The sequence below is a fragment of the Carassius auratus genome, chromosome 38 (genome assembly GCF_003368295.1).
Source record: "Carassius auratus strain Wakin chromosome 38, ASM336829v1, whole genome shotgun sequence".
Taxonomy (NCBI): Eukaryota; Metazoa; Chordata; class Actinopteri; order Cypriniformes; family Cyprinidae; genus Carassius; species Carassius auratus.
In genome coordinates this window covers 10,598,559-10,617,250 of record NC_039280.1, presented here as the reverse complement: position 1 = coordinate 10,617,250, position 18,692 = coordinate 10,598,559, and the positions used below count along the sequence as shown (strand labels likewise).

Sequence of the window (18,692 nt, the reverse complement as noted above, 5' to 3'; positions counted from 1 at the left end):
TGACATCTTCAGAGACATGCTAAATAGAACTGTTATCATATACATTGACGATATCCTAATCTATTCAGATACCCTGGAGGAACATGTCCAACATGTGAGAGCTGTGCTGCAAAGACTCATTGAACATCAACTCTACGCTAAGGCGGAAAAGTGTGATTTTCATACCACCTCCACCACCTTCCTGGGGTACGTCATCAGCCCAGAGGGGGTCGCCATGGATGAGAGTAAAGTCAATGCCATTCTCAAGTGGTCAGTACCAAGGACACTAAAGGAGCTTCAACGCTTTCTGGGGTTTGCTAATTTCTATCGCCGTTTCATCAGGAACTTCAGCTCTGTGGTTAGTCCCCTCACGTCTCTGGTCAAGAAAGGAGCCCATCGGCTACACTGGGCTGAAGCTGCTTTTCAAGCTTTCCAGGAACTAAAGAGAAGGTTTGTGACCGCTCCCATACTCCATCATCCTGACCCATATCTCCAGTTTCTCGTCGAGGTGGATGCCTCCAACACTGGTATCGGGGCTATTCTCTCCCAACGCCAGGGTTCTACCGGTAAACTCCACCCATGTGCCTTTTACTCCCGCAAACTCAATGCTGCTGAACGTAACTACGACGTGGGAGACCGTGAACTTCTCGCTATGAAAGCGGCCTTCGAAGAGTGGAGACACTGGCTGGAGGGGGCCAACCTTCCTTTCACCGTACTAACCGATCATAAAAACCTTGAGTATTTGCGCTCAGCCAAGCGCCTCAATCCACGGCAGGCCAGATGGTCACTGTTCTTCTCTCGATTCGACTTCTCAGTTACCTACCGTCCTGGCTCCAAGAACACCAAGGCAGATGCGCTATCCCGTATTCACGAAGACGAACAGATTCCATCCGAACCAGAGTCCATACTCCCTTTCAAAGTAGTTATTGCACCAGTACAATGGGACATCATGACGCTTATCCAACAACACAACTCTCAACACGCACCTCCAGCAACTTGTCCTCCTGATAAAGTCTACGTACCACCTACCTTACGTGATCAAATTCTCAACCACACGCACTGCTTGCCCGCATCCGGTCACCCAGGTATCACGGCTACCATTCACCTGCTTCAGAACCGGTTCTGGTGGGAATCATTACCCAAGGACACCATAACTTTCATCCAACAATGCCAAACCTGTAATGCACACAAGACTCCCCGCCAATTGCCAGCCGGATTGCTTCAACCACTCCCCATCCCACAACGACCCTGGTCCCATCTGGCAATAGACTTCATCACCGATCTACCTGTCTCTCAGGGTAACACTGTTGTTCTGACTGTAATTGATCGTTTCTCCAAAGCCTGTCGCCTTATTCCTCTACCTAAATTGCCTACGGCTCTACAGACTGCCGAACTACTCTGTAACTGGGTCTTCCGTCTCTACGGACTACCGGAGGATATCGTCTCCGATAGAGGTCCCCAATTTACCTCTCGTCTCTGCAAAGCCTTCTTCCAAGCCCTCAATATAAACGTTAGCTTGACCTCTGGTTACCATCCTCAATCCAACGGCCAGGTCGAAAGACTCAATCAGGAAATCACCCGGTTCCTGAGATCATACTGTAGCTCCAACCAAGAAGATTGGGCATGGTTCCTCCTTTGGGCTGAGTACGCACAGAACTCCCTGGTCAAACCAGCTACTGGTATAACTCCCTTTAAGTGCATCCTAGGCTATCAACCGCCCATGTTTCCCTGGTCCGGGGAACCCACCGATGTACCCGCTGTCACGGACTGGCTGCAACGCAGTGAGGAGACTTGGAATCAAGCTCACGTACACCTTCAACGAGCCATCCGCCATCAAAAAGAGCATGCTGACCACCGTCGTCGTCCTGGGCCTGTATACCAACCCGGACAATGGGTGTGGCTCTCTACCCGAGATCTCCGTCTCCGACTACCCTGCAAGAAACTAAGTCCAAGGTACGTGGGTCCCTTCAAGATAACACATCAGATCACTCCTGTTTCATTCCGTCTTGCATTACCTGACACCTATCGCATCTCTCCCACCTTTCATGTATCTCTGCTCAAGCCCGCTGTGGCCCCCTGGAGAGGAGGGAGAGGGGAGGTCCCGTGAGCAGAGTCCCCAGCCCGTCCAGATCGAGACTGAGGAAACGTACCAAGTGCGAGAACTTCTTAACTCCAGGCGTCGAGGACGCATCCTGCAGTATCTGGTCGACTGGGAGGGGTACGGTCCGGAGGAACAATCTTGGGTCAACGCTGACAACATACTAGACCCCAACCTCATCACGGAGTTCCATCGGTTACATCCGGAGAAACCGGCCCCACGACCACGCGGTAGACCTCGACGTCGGCTACCATCTCGCGCCAGGAGTCGCTCGCAGGGAGGGGGCTCTGTCACGGAGACGAACCCCGTGATTCCCTCTACTGGCCAGCAGAGGGCTCCATCTCCGGAATACTGACTCTCACACTCACCTATACTGATTCGCACTACACTACCCATCATCCCCGCACCCCCACTCTGATCACCTACAGGTGCAACTCATTGGCACGGAGATATAAGCTGCACAACTCCATCAGCCAAACGCGAAGTCTTGTTTTGCTCCGGCTGACATTTCCAAGCGTTATTTCCCGTGTTTGATTTCCTGTTACCAGTACTGTTTTGCTTACCGTCTCTTGAACCCTTGCTGCCTGCCTCTTGACCTTGGATTGTTTATTGGACTCTGAATCTTGCCTGTTTCCCCTGAACCTCTGCTTGTGTTTGACGACAATTCTGATTATCTCTACTGTTGTGTTTGCTGGTCCTGATCCCCGCCTGTAGGACCTCGAGTCTTTCAATAAAGCCTGCTAAATGGATTCCCTGTCTGATGAGTCGTTACAACATGATTCCAGACTGAATGTCAGTGAATATATATGAAGACAAAAGTTAAACCCATTAATAGTATAATTATGAGTTTTAATCATCACTTCTGGCCAGAGAAACCTGAAGACTGCATTTAAAAATCAATTTATTTAAAATTAATCATAATTAACAAATAGTACATAGACTATTTGCTTACCCAAATCATATTACTTTTTGATAAGTATGTTAAAATGTTAAGGTGTCCATAATTAGTTATTCTTTGTCAATTATTATTAGTTATTTGTAGTTATAAGAATGTTAATATTGTGTTGCCTATTTGATCCTGTGTTTTTCGATTATTTATAGATTATGTAAGAACAATATTCTAAATTGTGACTGAAAATGTATTTAAATGTATTTAACTAAATTCTTACTAAATAATATTTAGCTGATTGGTCTCTGCGGCTTGTGACGATACATTGATGTGTAAAGACACAAAAGGATCGGTCTGTATAAGAAACTGAAAAGTATTTATATAGTTTTTTACCTCTGATTTACTTAATGTCCGAACTTTTAGAAATCTCCTTAGTGCATCCTGTTGTGTTCTCAGCAGCAGGTGCCTAAGGCCTCTTCTTCTTCTTCTTGCTTTATTGCGGATCACAGACTTATACAGTAAGTGCATTACCACTCCCTTTCTCTCACCATTGACATTCCTAATTGAGATTGTAGCTAGAGTGTCAATGGTCCATTTTAGAGATAAGTGGCTGTAATGCACTTATAAGTCTGCAATCCGCAGTAAAGCAAGAAGAAGAAGAAGACGCCTCATGCGCCTGCTTGAGAACACACTTTATAATTTTAAGGTTATTTAACATCTCCTGACCCCAGTATATGATTTTCATTGGCAACACAATTTTGTACAACAGAATGTACTACAGACTAAGACGGTCGGTACCAGCCTATGCTGTTTATAGCATCATCTCAATAGCTCTCTCCACCTGTCAGGGTAGAATGAATTGCTTTGTGTGAAACAGAGAGCTTGTAAAAAATAAATAAATACATAAATCTCAAGTGAAGAAGCAGGAGGATGATGTGACACAAGGGCCTGAGATGCCATGTGAACCCTTAGTCCTCAAATTGAGCAAAGCTTAATATCCCATTACCCCATTTCCTCCCCTCTCCTGATTTCTCCCAATAGTGCTGGTTAATAATTCACACGGTGGGCTATTGCATTTCCACAATTGGAGACTCTGCTAAAATACCAAAGCTATCGTCCCTGAGCTGATTACATTTGCTCAAAGTTTTTGATATACTGCAAAAAAAGTGCTTTATTAAAGTGCCGCTCAGGACTTTGAAAATGTTGCATACTACTAAACATTATTTGTTTTTAATAGTTGTTAGGGAACTTGCTCTGAGGTGTAAAGTCAATGTACTTTAGCTCTACTTATTATTTTAACGATGTAATAAAGATTGATTATTCCTAACCAGTGGCGGCTCCAGACAATTTTGATTGGGGGGGCAATGGGGGGGTCCTGGTCTTTTCAAGGGGGGTCTCATGAAAACCAACAAAAAATACAGTGGACATGGCTAATAACTGCATATTTCTGCTACTAAACAACAAAAACACCTTTGCAATGTAAACAAATGACAGGCTACATTTGTTATTCATATCCTTCACACTGCACTTTCATGTCAGGTATATTATGCATTTTTATTGACATTGATATTTTTACATTTATTTCCAGATAGATATTATTGAGTTTACAGGCTAAAGTGGTCTTGCTGTTGTAAACACTGTTGCTTTTGTAGAAAAAATATTTGCATCACATTTAAAATATAATTTTATTTTAATTCATTTCTGAATTTTTTTTATTTTTATAATGATAATTCAGAGAATGAGAAAATCTGAATAAGCCTTACCAGTGTTGTGATAATTATTTTTACGTGTTAAAAATAAATAAGTACTGTAATATAATAAAAGTTTATTCAAATAACATAAAAAAGACCAGACCCCTCGATGCCTGTGAAACTTTTCTCCCTCAAACAGCACGCTAGTGTTACTTCTACACTACAGGCTACACACAGCAATATAAACAACGTCTGCATGTTCTCACATCACATCGTTCTTGTAAAATAATAATAAGTAAATAAACATCAAAATCACTTCGCTGAGAATGAAACACCACTTACCAGCTGCCACGATGTTGAAAATATCCTCTAGCAATTAAAAAATGCGCGTGCAGCATGAGCAATCTTCCCGGTTGGATGAGGTCGTAGTCAGGTGAACTGTCATCATGTTGGTCATTTTATTTACGGCTAAATTATTATTAATAAATTGTACTAATATTATGATTGGGCGTGGGCAGGCATTCACAAAAGTTTATGTTATTACAAAAAAAAATTTAGGAAATTTTGCTTTGACAAAAGGGCACTTAAGGGGCAAAGGAGCAGGTGCTCAAGTGTACCGGTTCTTTCGGACAATTCGATCAAATAAACCAGCTGAAAAAAAAATGGTTCACCGGTTCTTTTGTGCTCGATGTAATGCCGTCATTGGCGATGATTGCCCTTCATTCAAGCCTTTGGTTTACCCGCGCTTATAACATTAGCAAAGAATCAGTTCAGAATCAATCACCAAAAGAATCAGTTCGGTTCAGATGCGCTCTGTGTCAGTCTGCTTCGCGCTGAATCACGCATGCGCAGTTATCATCAGCTCATCGGTTCTCGAATCGGACGCGTCCGACAGAAACGGTTCTCGGTTCAGTGTATGAATAAATGTCGAAATAATTATTATTTATTATTGTTCTGCGTAGTTTGAAGAGAAACATTTTTGGATCTTTATATATATTTTTTTAATCAGGAAGAGGCTGGGGGGTCAAATGGGGGGTCAAGGCATTTTTTGGCAGGGTCTTGAGACCCCCCAAGACCCCCCCTGGCGCCGCCGGTGTTCCTAACACATGGTGCTGTTACAGCTTTGCAGTTCATCATGTATTTTCCCTGCATTTTTTAAAAAGACTAATTATCCTTCAGTGCTTGATGTGCCATCAACCCCGAATTAATAATCTTCTGAATGTTTTCTTTTTCAGAAAAAAGTATTCATGTTTGAAAGTTATATATTTTTTATATTAAAGACTTTTTCTTGACAGATGTTTTTTTTTATGTTATTTTAAAACAAATGTTTATGAAAGTTAATATTTGTAAAATGCATCACTTTTCTAATTAAACACTGTCCAATTTACTGTTAATGGGACAGCAAGAAACAAAAACAAATTACAAACATCAAATTCTGTGCTGGCCAGAATTTGTTTTGTACTTTAAATTATTGGCTGCCCACAGCATGAAACCATTGAATTTTAAGTGTCAATTAAAAACAAAAATGATCAGTCTCCTATTCAGATTTGAGAAATGTACATACTGTATGTGTAGTGAGTCCCTGATAATTTAATGTAAAATCTGGGACCTGAAGCAAAACCAGCTGAGAAGCCCTGGCCTAATCTACCTGATCCTGTTGTGTTATTTTTGGCCACTAGAGTGCTGCAGAAAGCCATTCTTACTAGTTTAATACATGATGCAACGGAATAAATTATGCCAAGCTGTTAAGTGTTACTACTGAGCTAGGCTGCTCTAGTTGTTTTTTCCAGACCAGATGCATCAGAAGTTCAATATAGCTGCAATTTATTTATTTCTAAAGTGAGTGGTATGAATACAAATATGGTAAAGGAACTGACTGACGGTGAGATGTTGGATAACTGTGGTACAAATACCATAATACCACCAAAAATAGTACATGAACTGATTTCTTCTCTCACCAATATGAAAATTTTGTAAAAATGAGAACATAAAAGCCACAAATTAGGCAAATTAAGTGAGAGACTTTTGATAAAATGCAATCTTTTGATGAAGCAATAAAACTGTTTTTCATCTTGTAGAGATGAGACAAAAGGATTGTATATCATAGCAACTGATAGCTTTTGCCTTTCAGAAGGATTTCATTATGTTGAGTGGTGAGTGATGTATAGAAGGTGTTGATCCTCCACAAACCCTTATTTCTTTTTCCTTAATCCCTTCCCATTCACCACCCTCAGAAATCAATATAGAATCTCCAAATCCATTTGATTATCCTATTGCCAAACTGATTCCAACCAGAGTGTTGGACCTCTTACCTAAACCTGAATCAGAAGTCACTCAGAAAATAAATTAAAATGTTCTAGTACCCAAAGCATCTGCAAGTATATTTGTCATTTTAAATTAAAGTGATGGTTAGACATGTACTGAAGTTAGTAGAACTTCTCAGAAATAAAATGTGAATCAATATTTTAATAGTGTGGTTTATTTTTCTTTATGATGATATTTTATTAAACATTTAATGCAAACCAGCTTTAGATACTGTAGATAGCTTGCATGGCTTGTTTTGTGACATATTACACTTTATAAAATATTTGCATACTGTATATATATTTTATCAAATGCAGTAGCATGCTTGCTATTTTTGTATGCTCTTGTTTTCATAACCCTCTTTTTATATTATGGAATATTCTGGAAAAACAGTATTCACATGAGACTTTTTGATGTTTTACTTTTTGATTACTTGTGCCAAATGGTTTTTCATTTGTAGCATTACCATGCAACACTCTGTCTGTGTGGACCAGTATTCTGTAATTATGTTCATAGTTCACAGGCAGACAGTAAATATGACACTTGGGGTGCAGATGTTTGCCAACAGCACTGTAATCCATTCAGTTATTAATTAGGCAAGCTGGTCTTGTCCCTCTTCCTCCTTTCACTGCCTCTCTCTCTCTCTCTTTCTCTCTCACTCTCTCGCTGTCTTCTCCCCCCTTCTCCTCTGTGGCTATCTTTCCTTCCCCCTCATATGTGCTTAGCTGCTTGGCTAAGTGTTAGTGTGTGTGTTTGCGAGTGTTTGCACTATCTGTGACTGTCTGTCACAACAGCTTAATCCATCTTGGCAAACTGAGGCAAATGGGAAATCCACTGATTAGTATTCATGGCCGTTACCAAATGTCCCTACCAACTCCGCTGTCTGCAGTGGAAAACTTATGTTTGTCATGAATATCTGTTATTGCACCGTTCCGATTAACAAAATCATTTAACTGCTATATTTTTACTGTTGTTTCCAGCTATAAAGACCTCTATCCATAATATCGCCAAAAAAATCATATTGTTTGAATCAGGAGAGAAATATGCACATGTTTTAAATGAAGCAATGGTTTAAAGTTAAAATACCTTCATGATAGTGTTTATTTTATTTTTTCTTTTTTTTTTCTTTTTTTTTTACAAAACAGTTTTTCACTTTACAAGACATAAACTGATGGACTGGAGTTATGTGAGTTACTTGTGGATTATGGTGATGTTTTTATCAAGCTGTTTGTACGACTGCACCAATTCACTGCATGCAAATGATCCACTAGTGAGCAAGTGATGTAATGCTAAATTACTCCAAATATGTTCCAATGAAACAAACTCATCTACATCTTGGATGATCTGAGGGGGGTTTAAAAAAAACAGTAACTTCTCCTATTTGAGTTAACCATTCCTTTGAAAGCATATGAAGACAGACTCATACATACCATTATTTCATGTTGGATTCAGTGTCCAATTATACATGCTTTATAATACTGTTAAAACAATGCATTTGTTGTCTGATGTCTTTCCAAAGCAAATGTGCAAAGGCGGTCCAAGGTTACTTGTCAGAGAGTGCAAGACCATAGATTTGCACAGAAGATTAGGTGTTCAGAACCATGGACAGGGGTCACAGATCAGCAGTGGGATCTCAGAATGTCCCCTGTTCAGTCCTATAGACAATATCTGACATTTGCATGCAGTTTGCTCTCTGGCTTGATTACCAATCCAAATATAGATGGGCGGAGTGAGAGTACAGATTCGGAGTCTGAGGTGGGAGGTTTTACATGAGAGACTCGAGGAGATGGGTACACTGCATTGATATCTTCCACGTTGTGCGCGAAAACCACACGATCCCTCCCCGATATTACGCAGTCTATTTAAACGCACCATCCACACACCCATTCCATCACTCACCACTTTGGTCGTCTCACCTGTACTCGCGGTGTTCAGGAGAGGAACCCAGTGATGGATCAGGACAAGTACCTGCCAGAGCTCATTGCCGAGAAGGACAGCTTGGACCCGTCGTTCGTCCACGCGATGCGCCTTCTTGCTGAAGGTAAACTATGATTTCTTCTGCTATCATTTTTAGCCTCGCATCTGTTTGGTGTGGCGTCGCTGCTGTAGGCTACAGTGTTTGTGCTGTTTTCGCGAATACAATATTCATTAATCATGTTTAATTCAGATAAATGGATATTTGTTCTTGAAGCATGTAAGAATGAATCATGCGTGTCAGGTGTTAACATTTAGGCTATTATTATTTGAGGTGATCATTTATTTAGTAAAATGAGGGAACTGTTCGCAAGCTGGCTTGGTCTTGATAAATATTTTTTGTAGCTATGTAAGGTTGTCTTTTCCAGTTATTGGGACTGTGCACAACTTCGTTTTCTTACAGTGCTCAAGTGACCTTTCAATATGTTACCAGTGAACATAATTCAAAAAAAAAAAAAAAAATTTGAAGCGACAATAAAATATTTGCCAGCTGTTCATCAGTTCTCCCGGAAAAGTTCGCGCGCCTCATCGACGTCGTTTACTATAATCACAGGAATTGTTTCGAGTTAGGTTACTGGATCGGGCATTATACAGTAGCTACGGCAAAAGCATTCATATACTGAAACCTATGTAGCCATTCATAATAATAATTCACTCTAAAAACTGCTGGGTTGAAAACAACCCAATTTGGGTTATTTTGACAACCCAGCGCTGGGTCAAAAAGGGACGAACCCAGCGCTGGGTTGTTTTAACCCAACCAGTTGGGTTATCATATTTAACCCAGCCTGCTGGGTTGCCTTTTTTATGGTTTAAAATGACTATATTGCAGGGTTTCAAAAAACAGAGCGGGTGTTTTTTTATCACTGTATTTCAGAAGGAAAACTACTGTATTTAGAAAATGTTCGATATCATTTCGCATGTGCTTGATAAGGCAGCGTTTGTGAGCTCAGTACCACTCCTGCAGCCGTTACCGGAGAAACCTACCTCTCCCGCTCTTAGCGCCTCCTGCTGGCAGAAAATAAACTCGCAGAGTGCAGCCATGTGGGGAAACAATGCATTTCTACGTTAAAAATAACCCAAATTGAGCTAGGCATTAAACCTACAAATGTTGTTCATTTTAAATATCACTTTTACACACAAATAATAATTACCAAAAGGAAAATATTTATTAAAAACAAGAGAAAAGTCAAAAAGTAACATGTTAGAAGAAATGCAGAAATGGATGGCATTAACAGCTACAGAGTTCATAAACAAAGCATTGAACATTTGATGAATATAACTTAAGATCAAATTGGACTTTGTTCAATTGTATATATTGTATAAAAATATACGAAAACACATACAATAAATTTACAATTAGTTAGGTTTTTTTCCAACTATTCTGGCATGACAGTACACAAATAAATCACAACATTAACTTTGATATTATAACATTTAACAGACGCATGTGTGTGTGTGTGTGTGTGTGTGTGTGTGTGTGTGTGTGTGTGTGTGTGTGTGTGAAAGAAAGTGACAGGTGTATGAATGACAGAGTGTAAACTCTTCTACTAAACAACGCAGAAAAAGCATTTAACTTTTTTTTTTTAACAAATTATACACTTACAGTTTGTTTCAAAGTCCATGAATACAGATCATGCATCACGGTAAATTTTCATGATCTCTTTAGCATAACTGATGTAATCATGAAGAAACCCCATCAGCACAGTATCTGACATCTTCTACATCATCCAGGGCAGCGTCCTCCTTTAAAACCACCGCTGCATCAGTTTAGGGGAAAGAAGATTCTCCTCTCTGACCAGGATTCATCCCAGTCACCGCCTGCTCTTCATCAGTGGCCTAAGAGAAACACATTTGAAAAAATTAAACATTTAATTAAACTATCCATTTTCAGGTAGAGGTGCATTCACATCCGTAACGATAGGTAAATAATCGGTTTTTAAAGTTTCAACACTTTGTGCGGTTGTTTAATGTCTCAGTCCACCACAGCGCTCCAGAATGCTATAATGACAGCACTAGTGTGAGGACAGGTGATATTGTTTGAATAAATATTGCTTTCAGAAAGCTTCTTTACTGAAACATTAAAACAGACATGACATTCACATACCTCACAATATTCACGTACATGGAGGGCTGCTCTTCAAACCGTTAGTTCACCAAATAATTAAAATGTTTATAATTTACTCTCCTCATGTTTTTCCAGACTCATACAAAATCTGCTAATTTTTTGGAAAACGTATGAATATATTTAATATTCTCTTTTTGTGTCCTCCATTGCTGGTCTGGGAGATCAGTATTTTATTTTGAACATACATGTTTGCTATCATATAATTTAAGATGTATTCATATATAAATATCAGAATCTACTTCTACAATAACTCTATATTTATGAAGCTTGTAAATACTGATTATCTAAACTATAAATGGATTAACAAATCTTATGAGAAAACTAAAAATATATTAATTTATGTTGTAAAGACAGACAAAAGTCTTATAGGTTTGGAATGACATGAGGGCAAGTAAATGATTTTTTGTGTGAACTTTACCTTTAAGAGCGAAGACCAAGAATAATGACTCTCCAAATCAGACAACTCCAAAGTTGGTTTGAGTTCTGCAATAAAAAACACAGACATCAATGGTTTTAATGAAATGAGCAAGTAATCACACTGTTGTTGCATCAAAATGTGAAGTAAACTGGCAGGAGACAACAGAAAAATTTATTTTCTAAAAATAACTTACATAAAATCTCAAAGGAATGGTGCTCTCCCATGTCTCTTGCTTTTAACATCTACAAAAACAAAAAACAAACATTATTTTACTCTTAGTAAAACACAACAACAACTGATAACATGAAATTATGAAGTTTACTTGCCTTAAACGATCTTTCCCTCTCTTCAGAAGAAGCTGAGAAAACCACCTTCTCACACAAGCAGACTTGTGTGTCCTTAACTCCAGTTAGTTTGAGTTCTGCAAAGAGGGACATCAATGGCTTCAATAAAATATTAACATATACATACATACATAAAATCACACTGTTTTTGCATAAAAATGTGAAGTTAACAGGCAGGACACAACAGAAACATTAATTTTCAAAAAAAAAAGTAATAATAATTTAACTTACATCAGTCTCAAAAGAATGAAGTTATCTTGTCTCTGGATTTCAACATCTAAAAAAAACACACACATTATTTTAGTCTTAGTCAAAATAAAGATAACTTGATGTTATTCTGAAGTTTACTCTCCTTAAACCGTCTGTCCCTCTCTTCAGAAGAACACCTCCTCCTCATCCTCACACAAACAGCTTCTGTGTCTTTAACTCTCAGCGCGAGGACAATGAAGACACGAGCTGGACAAGTCTGAAATATTACATGTAAAACATACTTTTAACAGTTCCCACTTCAACAGCCTCAAAATAATTATGCTAGTCTTTACTACACAATGCCGTTTCCTTTAGGAGACAAACATACATTCAGTTTAACCGCGAAAAAAAAGACAAATTCACATGAGCGTAACCGTGACCATAACCGTCTGTTAACGCCTCAAAGAGAACAGATAATGTAAAATCTTATGTGAATATGACAAAATACATTCACAGACGTTATATTAAAAGTACATCCTCCGTTCAGTAACGTTACATGAGGCAAGACCTCTGTGTCCGAGGCGAAAACCGCGTCCGTTTTTTTATATATATATAACGTTAAGCTCCTTTGTTTCCGCCTTTCATAAAACCTTCCGCCTTTCATACAACCGGGTAAACAATAAAAGATAACTTTACATTTTGAATATTTAACGTTACTTACCATAGTCTTTCACTCGCTTCTCGCTTCTATCACGCTGAGAAAATGGCGGCTGCTCGCACTGGAGACGTACGATTTTGACGTGACGTGCGTGCTCTCCTTCACGTCCGCGTCCTCAACCCACCCCGCTGGGTTAAAAAAGAAAGTTATTTTCAACCCAAACTTGGGTTAAAACATCCCAAAGTCCTATCCAACGGCCTCAACCCAGCAGTTGGGTTGAAAAAACAACCCAGCGTTTTTTAGAGTGTTCTTTATGCAACTGATCTAATGAATTCAAATTATACATTTAGGCTATCTCTCATTCGGTTTCATTTAATAACCAGTATGATAATTATATCATAACTTAAAGCGATGTCAGGTATTTCAAATCTGCTTTTTCTAAAGACATAAAATGTAAAATAATGATAATAAAAGTAATTTCATTGCATAATGACTCTGTCTATGTTTGTCACGCGTAATCATTGATTTAGTAGCTACCACATGGTCAGCTAGACACTCATCTGAAATACTAGTTTTAAACAAAACACTAGTTTTTGAGATATAGGTTCTACAAGCCCTTGGGCTTGCCTTATACCCACATCCCAAATCTGATCGCAATGGAAAACTGGCCAGCAGCTTTCTGTTGTTATGGTTACCTAGTTTTTTCGACGCAATTTTATTATTATTATTTTATTTTTTCGTATTTGGCTAACTATGACTAATTTTAATCAGACTTTGATCACTAAAAACCACGTTTTGCCATATGAACTTGTATGAAAAAGAAGAACTTACCAGCTATAGACTATATATAGGCTATGCACCTAGCCTATATCTCTATTGATTTATTGTTCAGCACAGAGAACCTAAATATTTCATTGCTTACCCCAGTGTTCATTTGTTTGAGGTCGTAAGGACAACCTAACATGGTAGCTTTACATATGATCTGAAGTTATTATAGTTGGGATAAGATAAAGCAGTCCTTGACAACTCATCAGATAGTAAGCAGAGTAATTAAGAGGCAATTATGGCTATTACAAAGTACTCACACTGGCTCAGATTATCTCAAGTGCAGGGGAGCACAGTGGGGTGTGTGATGATGAATAAGCAAGCATATAATTAAATGACAACAGTTGTAACTGGTCCACATTATCAGGAATTTGTAAACGGTAAACATATTTTTAATTGTAAATAATGTGCACCATTAATTTACATTAAAACATAAGTCACCATTAATGCTGCTTGCATTAATGGTGATCTGGTTGCATACAGCTCATGTCATCTCATGTGTTGTATTTATTCATGAATGTTAGATTTATTTTCACATGATAGAAGCAAACAAACAAAAAATGTTCCTCAAGCTCATGGGAAATATATGAGCTGATGATTCAGGTTCTGAAGAATTGGGTCCTAAAACAGGCTGTGCTTTTGTATTATTTTAACGATGTAATAACAGGGGAACAGGGGAAAGTGTTACCAGGGTTTTCTGTAGGTAACAAATGTGTCTAGTAAAAACCTCTTTATGTGCTTGAAAATAATTTGTCATAATCTTAAAACCAAATCAAGATAACAAAGCTCTCCACAAAAGGGATAATAAGTAATTTATATGCTATCTTTCAAATAAACTGAATTGGCCATGGTTATGCATGTCTGCATATAGCTTATGTTACCATTATTCAGTCTGCATATTTTGCCTCTGAAAAAAAAATGTAATTAATGACAATTAGTGGCAGGTTACTTACTCTCCTGTGGGTCATTTTTAACCTAAGTAAAGACCTGCTGTCTTAAAAGACTTAATTTTTAGTGCTCCTCCCAAGACATGTAGAAAAAAGTTTGCATTTCATATTCACATTTAAGCGTTATATAAATATTATTATAAAATGTGTAATTTATTCATAAATAATGAAAGAAATAAAAATGTTAAACTTTATCATCTCTCACCTTGGTAGCTCATTATGAAGATTGTATCAATAGTGGCAAAAATTAAAAAAGCAAACCTTCATTAAATTAATTAAATTTCATGCTGAGCTACTGGTACCCTGCCAGTGTTTATTTACCCAAGCACATATTTGATTTATTTCAGAATGTCACTTGATAGTAAGGCCTCTTGGTACTGCATGACGGGCCAGTGAACAGTACAGCCGATTTAAACCTGGATAGGAAATGACTCTGACCCATGTGCAGGGAACACTTTGATATATGCTTTCTTGTTAAATATTTAAAACTGTTCACTGTTAAGTTTGCTGTACATTTTGGGATATTAAGGGAATTTAAATCAAACGCTTTCACTCTCAAAGTTTCTGGGCTTAAGGAGAGTTCAGGCAAGGAGTCTCCCACAGCTTAGATATTTTTGTACAAATTTTGTCACTCCCTTTAAGAGGGAAGTGATTAATATTGAAACTGCGATCAATACAAGCGTAACTTATCCTAAACACCAGGCGGCCTGGAAACAACTGACAACTAAGCACTTCAGCTAATGGCCCGTGCCTGCTGTGTAACTCTAATGTCTAGACCTCTCTGAAGCCTCACAGTTCCAGTGCACTGTGAAAGAACTTGCACAAATTATTAGAATTGCTAATTTTAGGATTTTTTTTAAATGTGGAAAAAAGTGATGTTTATCATGACATATTTTAGTGCAGCAAAGCAATGGCCAGAGGATCATTTATCTGTTTTTTTTTGTTCTTTTTTCTTTACTTTCTCAGAGCCATGCAAAATGAGATGATTTTTGATAATCTGCTCAACGCTTGGCTGTTTTCCAAGAGATCATTTGTACAGTTCATATATTTTTTTTAAGTTCATGAAATATCATACCATAGAGTACATTTGAACTTATATACAAAGTGAAAAAAAAAATTATGAAGCCTATTAGAAATTGGAACAATTTCTTATATTAACATTTATGTCTAGCACATACAAATATGTTTAAGTATATGTTAAAATAAAACCCATTAATATATGCTGATATCATATAAATAATAATATAAAAGTAGTCTTATATAATATAAAAGCAAATATAAAAACAAAGATGTATTTTAAAAAATGACAAACACGCACGCACGCACGCACACACACACACACACACACACACACACACACACACACATACATACACATATGTATATATTTAATTAACATATGTGCATATTCATATATGTTATACATGTATATCTTCATTTACCCAGAGATTATACATCACCTTATAGGTAGCATGTGTAAAAATATCTTTCACGATATAAGAAATTATTTCATATATTACATTTCGATATTGGATGTAAGCAAAATTTGTTGACAGGTTTGTCTCAGGAAAGTTAGGGGAAGTTTAGCTGAAAGAGACTCTTTAAAGTTTATTCTTTTTCTCCGTCCAGATGCTTTGAATTTCAGGTGAGACAGTCCACTTCAGAGAGCCACCTACCTGGAATGAGCTGTTCCTCATGGGGGAACAAAGAGGATGCTTCACATTCCAGTCTGTCATTTTGATCTTGTAAAGCACATTGCTGAATTGCTTTTATAGAGGTGACTTGATGCAAACCACTTACTTTAGAAAAGGACAGACTGCAACTGCATCCACTTTAGAGTCTATTTTTCTAAAAAGAGCCTTCTTTGCCTCATAGGGACGAAAAGTAAGGCAACAAAAAAATCTGCTTAGCAACAACATTTTTGGAATGGATATTACAAGGTGGTGTTAAAGACGAGGCATGATTTTGCTGAAATGATGAACTGAGATGAAAACAAAGCATTTAAATCAAAGTGCTCTTATATGATTAAAACAGCTGGTCATTGATTTTCTCGACAGGTGTTTGGGGAAAACGGTGTCTTGAAAAGCGGTAGACAAAAATTTTTTAATCAGAAAATGTAGTTATATTTAATTTAGCTATTACAGTACAGTACATCTATTATATCACACTTAACTGTAGTGATTTATGTTTGGTTTAAACAACAGTAGTACATGAACTCTCAAGGATTGCTGTGCCTGATGGGAAAATTCTACCACTACATCCTTAATTATATAGAACAGGATGAGTGTCATATTTCAGTAATCAATCACCCTTCACTATAATAACCAAGGATGTTGTATCTGCAGAAAGCTTTATGTCAGTATTCCTGTTCATCTCAATGGCAGTTGCTTGGCTGACGCAACACCTAGCAGTAGTACTAGATTTAAAAATGAGGTTTTTGATCAACAAGGATACACACTGCATGCTTTTGAAAGCCCTCAAAAAAGTATCTGCTAAATAAGACTACTATAAATGAAACATTTGGGGTTTTGTAAATTGTTTAATTTTCTGAGAATACACTTTCCTTTTTTCAGTGTCCATCAATTGAGAAAAATGCGTTTTTATTAACAGATAGTTGTGTAGTTTAGTTACAACATTTCCCAGCAGGGGCTAATGGGACCTTGCTAACTATCAGTTTGTAAACCATTCTTAGTATCTTAGAGACTCAAAAACCTATTGCTTTAAATTACAAAGTGCATGTAAAATGTTTGCAGTCCAAGTTAACAAGGATTTTCTTTAATGTTTAATACTAGGGGTGCACGATATACATCGGCCGATGATTAATGTGCATCTCGTCAGTAAAGCCAGTTATCTAATAAGCGGTAAATTCCATCACGTGTGTGATTTCACATAGAGTAGCTGTTACTACACAGAACCGTTGTTAAAGGTGCTGTAGGGAACTTTTGTAAAAAAAAATATTTTTTACATATTTCTAAAACCTGTCATTATGTCCTGACAGTAGAATATGAGACAGATAATCTGTGAAAAAATCAAGCTCCTCTGGCTCTTCCCAGTGGTCCTATTGCCATTTGGAGAAACTCCATCGCTCCCGGTAAAAAATAACCAATCAGAGCTGCAGTCCGTAACTTTGTTTGTGTTCAAAATGTAGAAAAATGTATATAATAAGCGAGTACACCATGAATCCATTTTCCAAACCGTGTTTTTGGCTTGTCCTGAATCACTAGGGTGCACCTATAATAAGTGTTTATATTCAGACTATTTTAGATTGCTTCAGGGGTACCGCGGCGGAGTAACCCAGTACCTTTGTGATTCTTCATAGACATAAACAGAGAGAAGTAGTTCCGGCTACGATGTTCTTCCGCAAGACGCAAGCAGTTCTGTTTATTAACCGCTAGAGCGTCAAAAGTTCCCTACTGCAGCTTTAACTGACAAAATGCGCAAATCCACATTCATTATCAGTTAGGATTTGCGCAGCTTGTCAGTTGGTGGTATTTACCGCTGATTAAAGAACCGGCTTTACTGACGAGATGCGCATTAATCATCAGCCGATATATATCGTGCATCCCTATTTATGCACACTTTCAGATCTTTCAGATTCTACACAGGTCATATGCTTCCAGATGTCTTAAATTAGTGCTAATGAGTGCAGTTGATCAAATGTGTGATCTAGCAGTAACCTTGTCCTGACAAAATGAAACCATTAGGCTACAGAACCTGTCTCAAGATGGGATGAATGTTTCATGATATGTCTCCATATTCATAAGCAGCCTTTTAACTTGATTTAGTTCTCCTGCTGTATAAATTTGACCTGCAGATTGCATAGTCACAGACTTTGATAGACCAACTACCGCAATCCCCCGGACATTAGTATGTAGAGTGTGAGCTATTTAAAATGGGTATGTTGATAGGATCAGCTGTTCCTAACAGCTTCCCATTTGAAAACTTATCAAGCCACAGCTCTCTATCACAGAGTAATCATGTGCAGGCTAATAGGTTAATGCCAGCTACCTTAATATTTTGATAAATATGTTGATGTCATTCCACAACTGAAATTGATAGATGGCTTGATACTCTGTTCTAATGATATAGGACGTGCCAGGTCTCTTTAATGTTTTGGGGGCCACTGGAAGACCTTGTTTAGCTGTGAGCTACTAGATGTGTGACTATTAGTTTTTTCCTTCTATATACAGTATACTGTAGGTTTACTGATGGAACAAATGATTCCAAGCCATCAGCCAACTGTATATTTGC

At 38.0% G+C, this 18,692-nt stretch overlaps 2 protein-coding genes across 6 annotated transcripts in view; one reads left to right on the top strand and one right to left on the bottom strand.

The window, feature by feature from the left end:
* si:dkey-103j14.5 (isoaspartyl peptidase/L-asparaginase) overlaps positions 1–8,959 on the bottom strand; it is a 28,915-nt gene extending 19,956 nt beyond the window's left edge. Inside the window, exon 1 of the mRNA XM_026224031.1 lies at positions 8,878–8,959. The gene's annotated coding sequence lies outside the window, so the exon portion shown is untranslated. The remainder of the gene's footprint in view (positions 1–8,877) is intronic.
* The window catches only part of khdrbs2 (KH domain containing, RNA binding, signal transduction associated 2), a 63,938-nt gene continuing 53,789 nt past the window's right edge, over positions 8,544–18,692 (top strand). For 3 of the 5 annotated variants that reach the window (XR_003277772.1, XM_026224028.1, XM_026224026.1), the window contains exon 1: positions 8,545–9,002. Coding sequence is in view for 2 of the 5 variants with exons in the window: in XM_026224028.1 (XP_026079813.1) it covers positions 8,912–9,002 (91 nt within the window). In the remaining 3 variants the exon portion in view is untranslated. Of the gene's footprint in view, positions 9,003–18,692 lie in introns of all 5 variants that reach the window. The other 2 variants (XR_003277771.1, XR_003277770.1) reach the window with 1 other exon arrangement.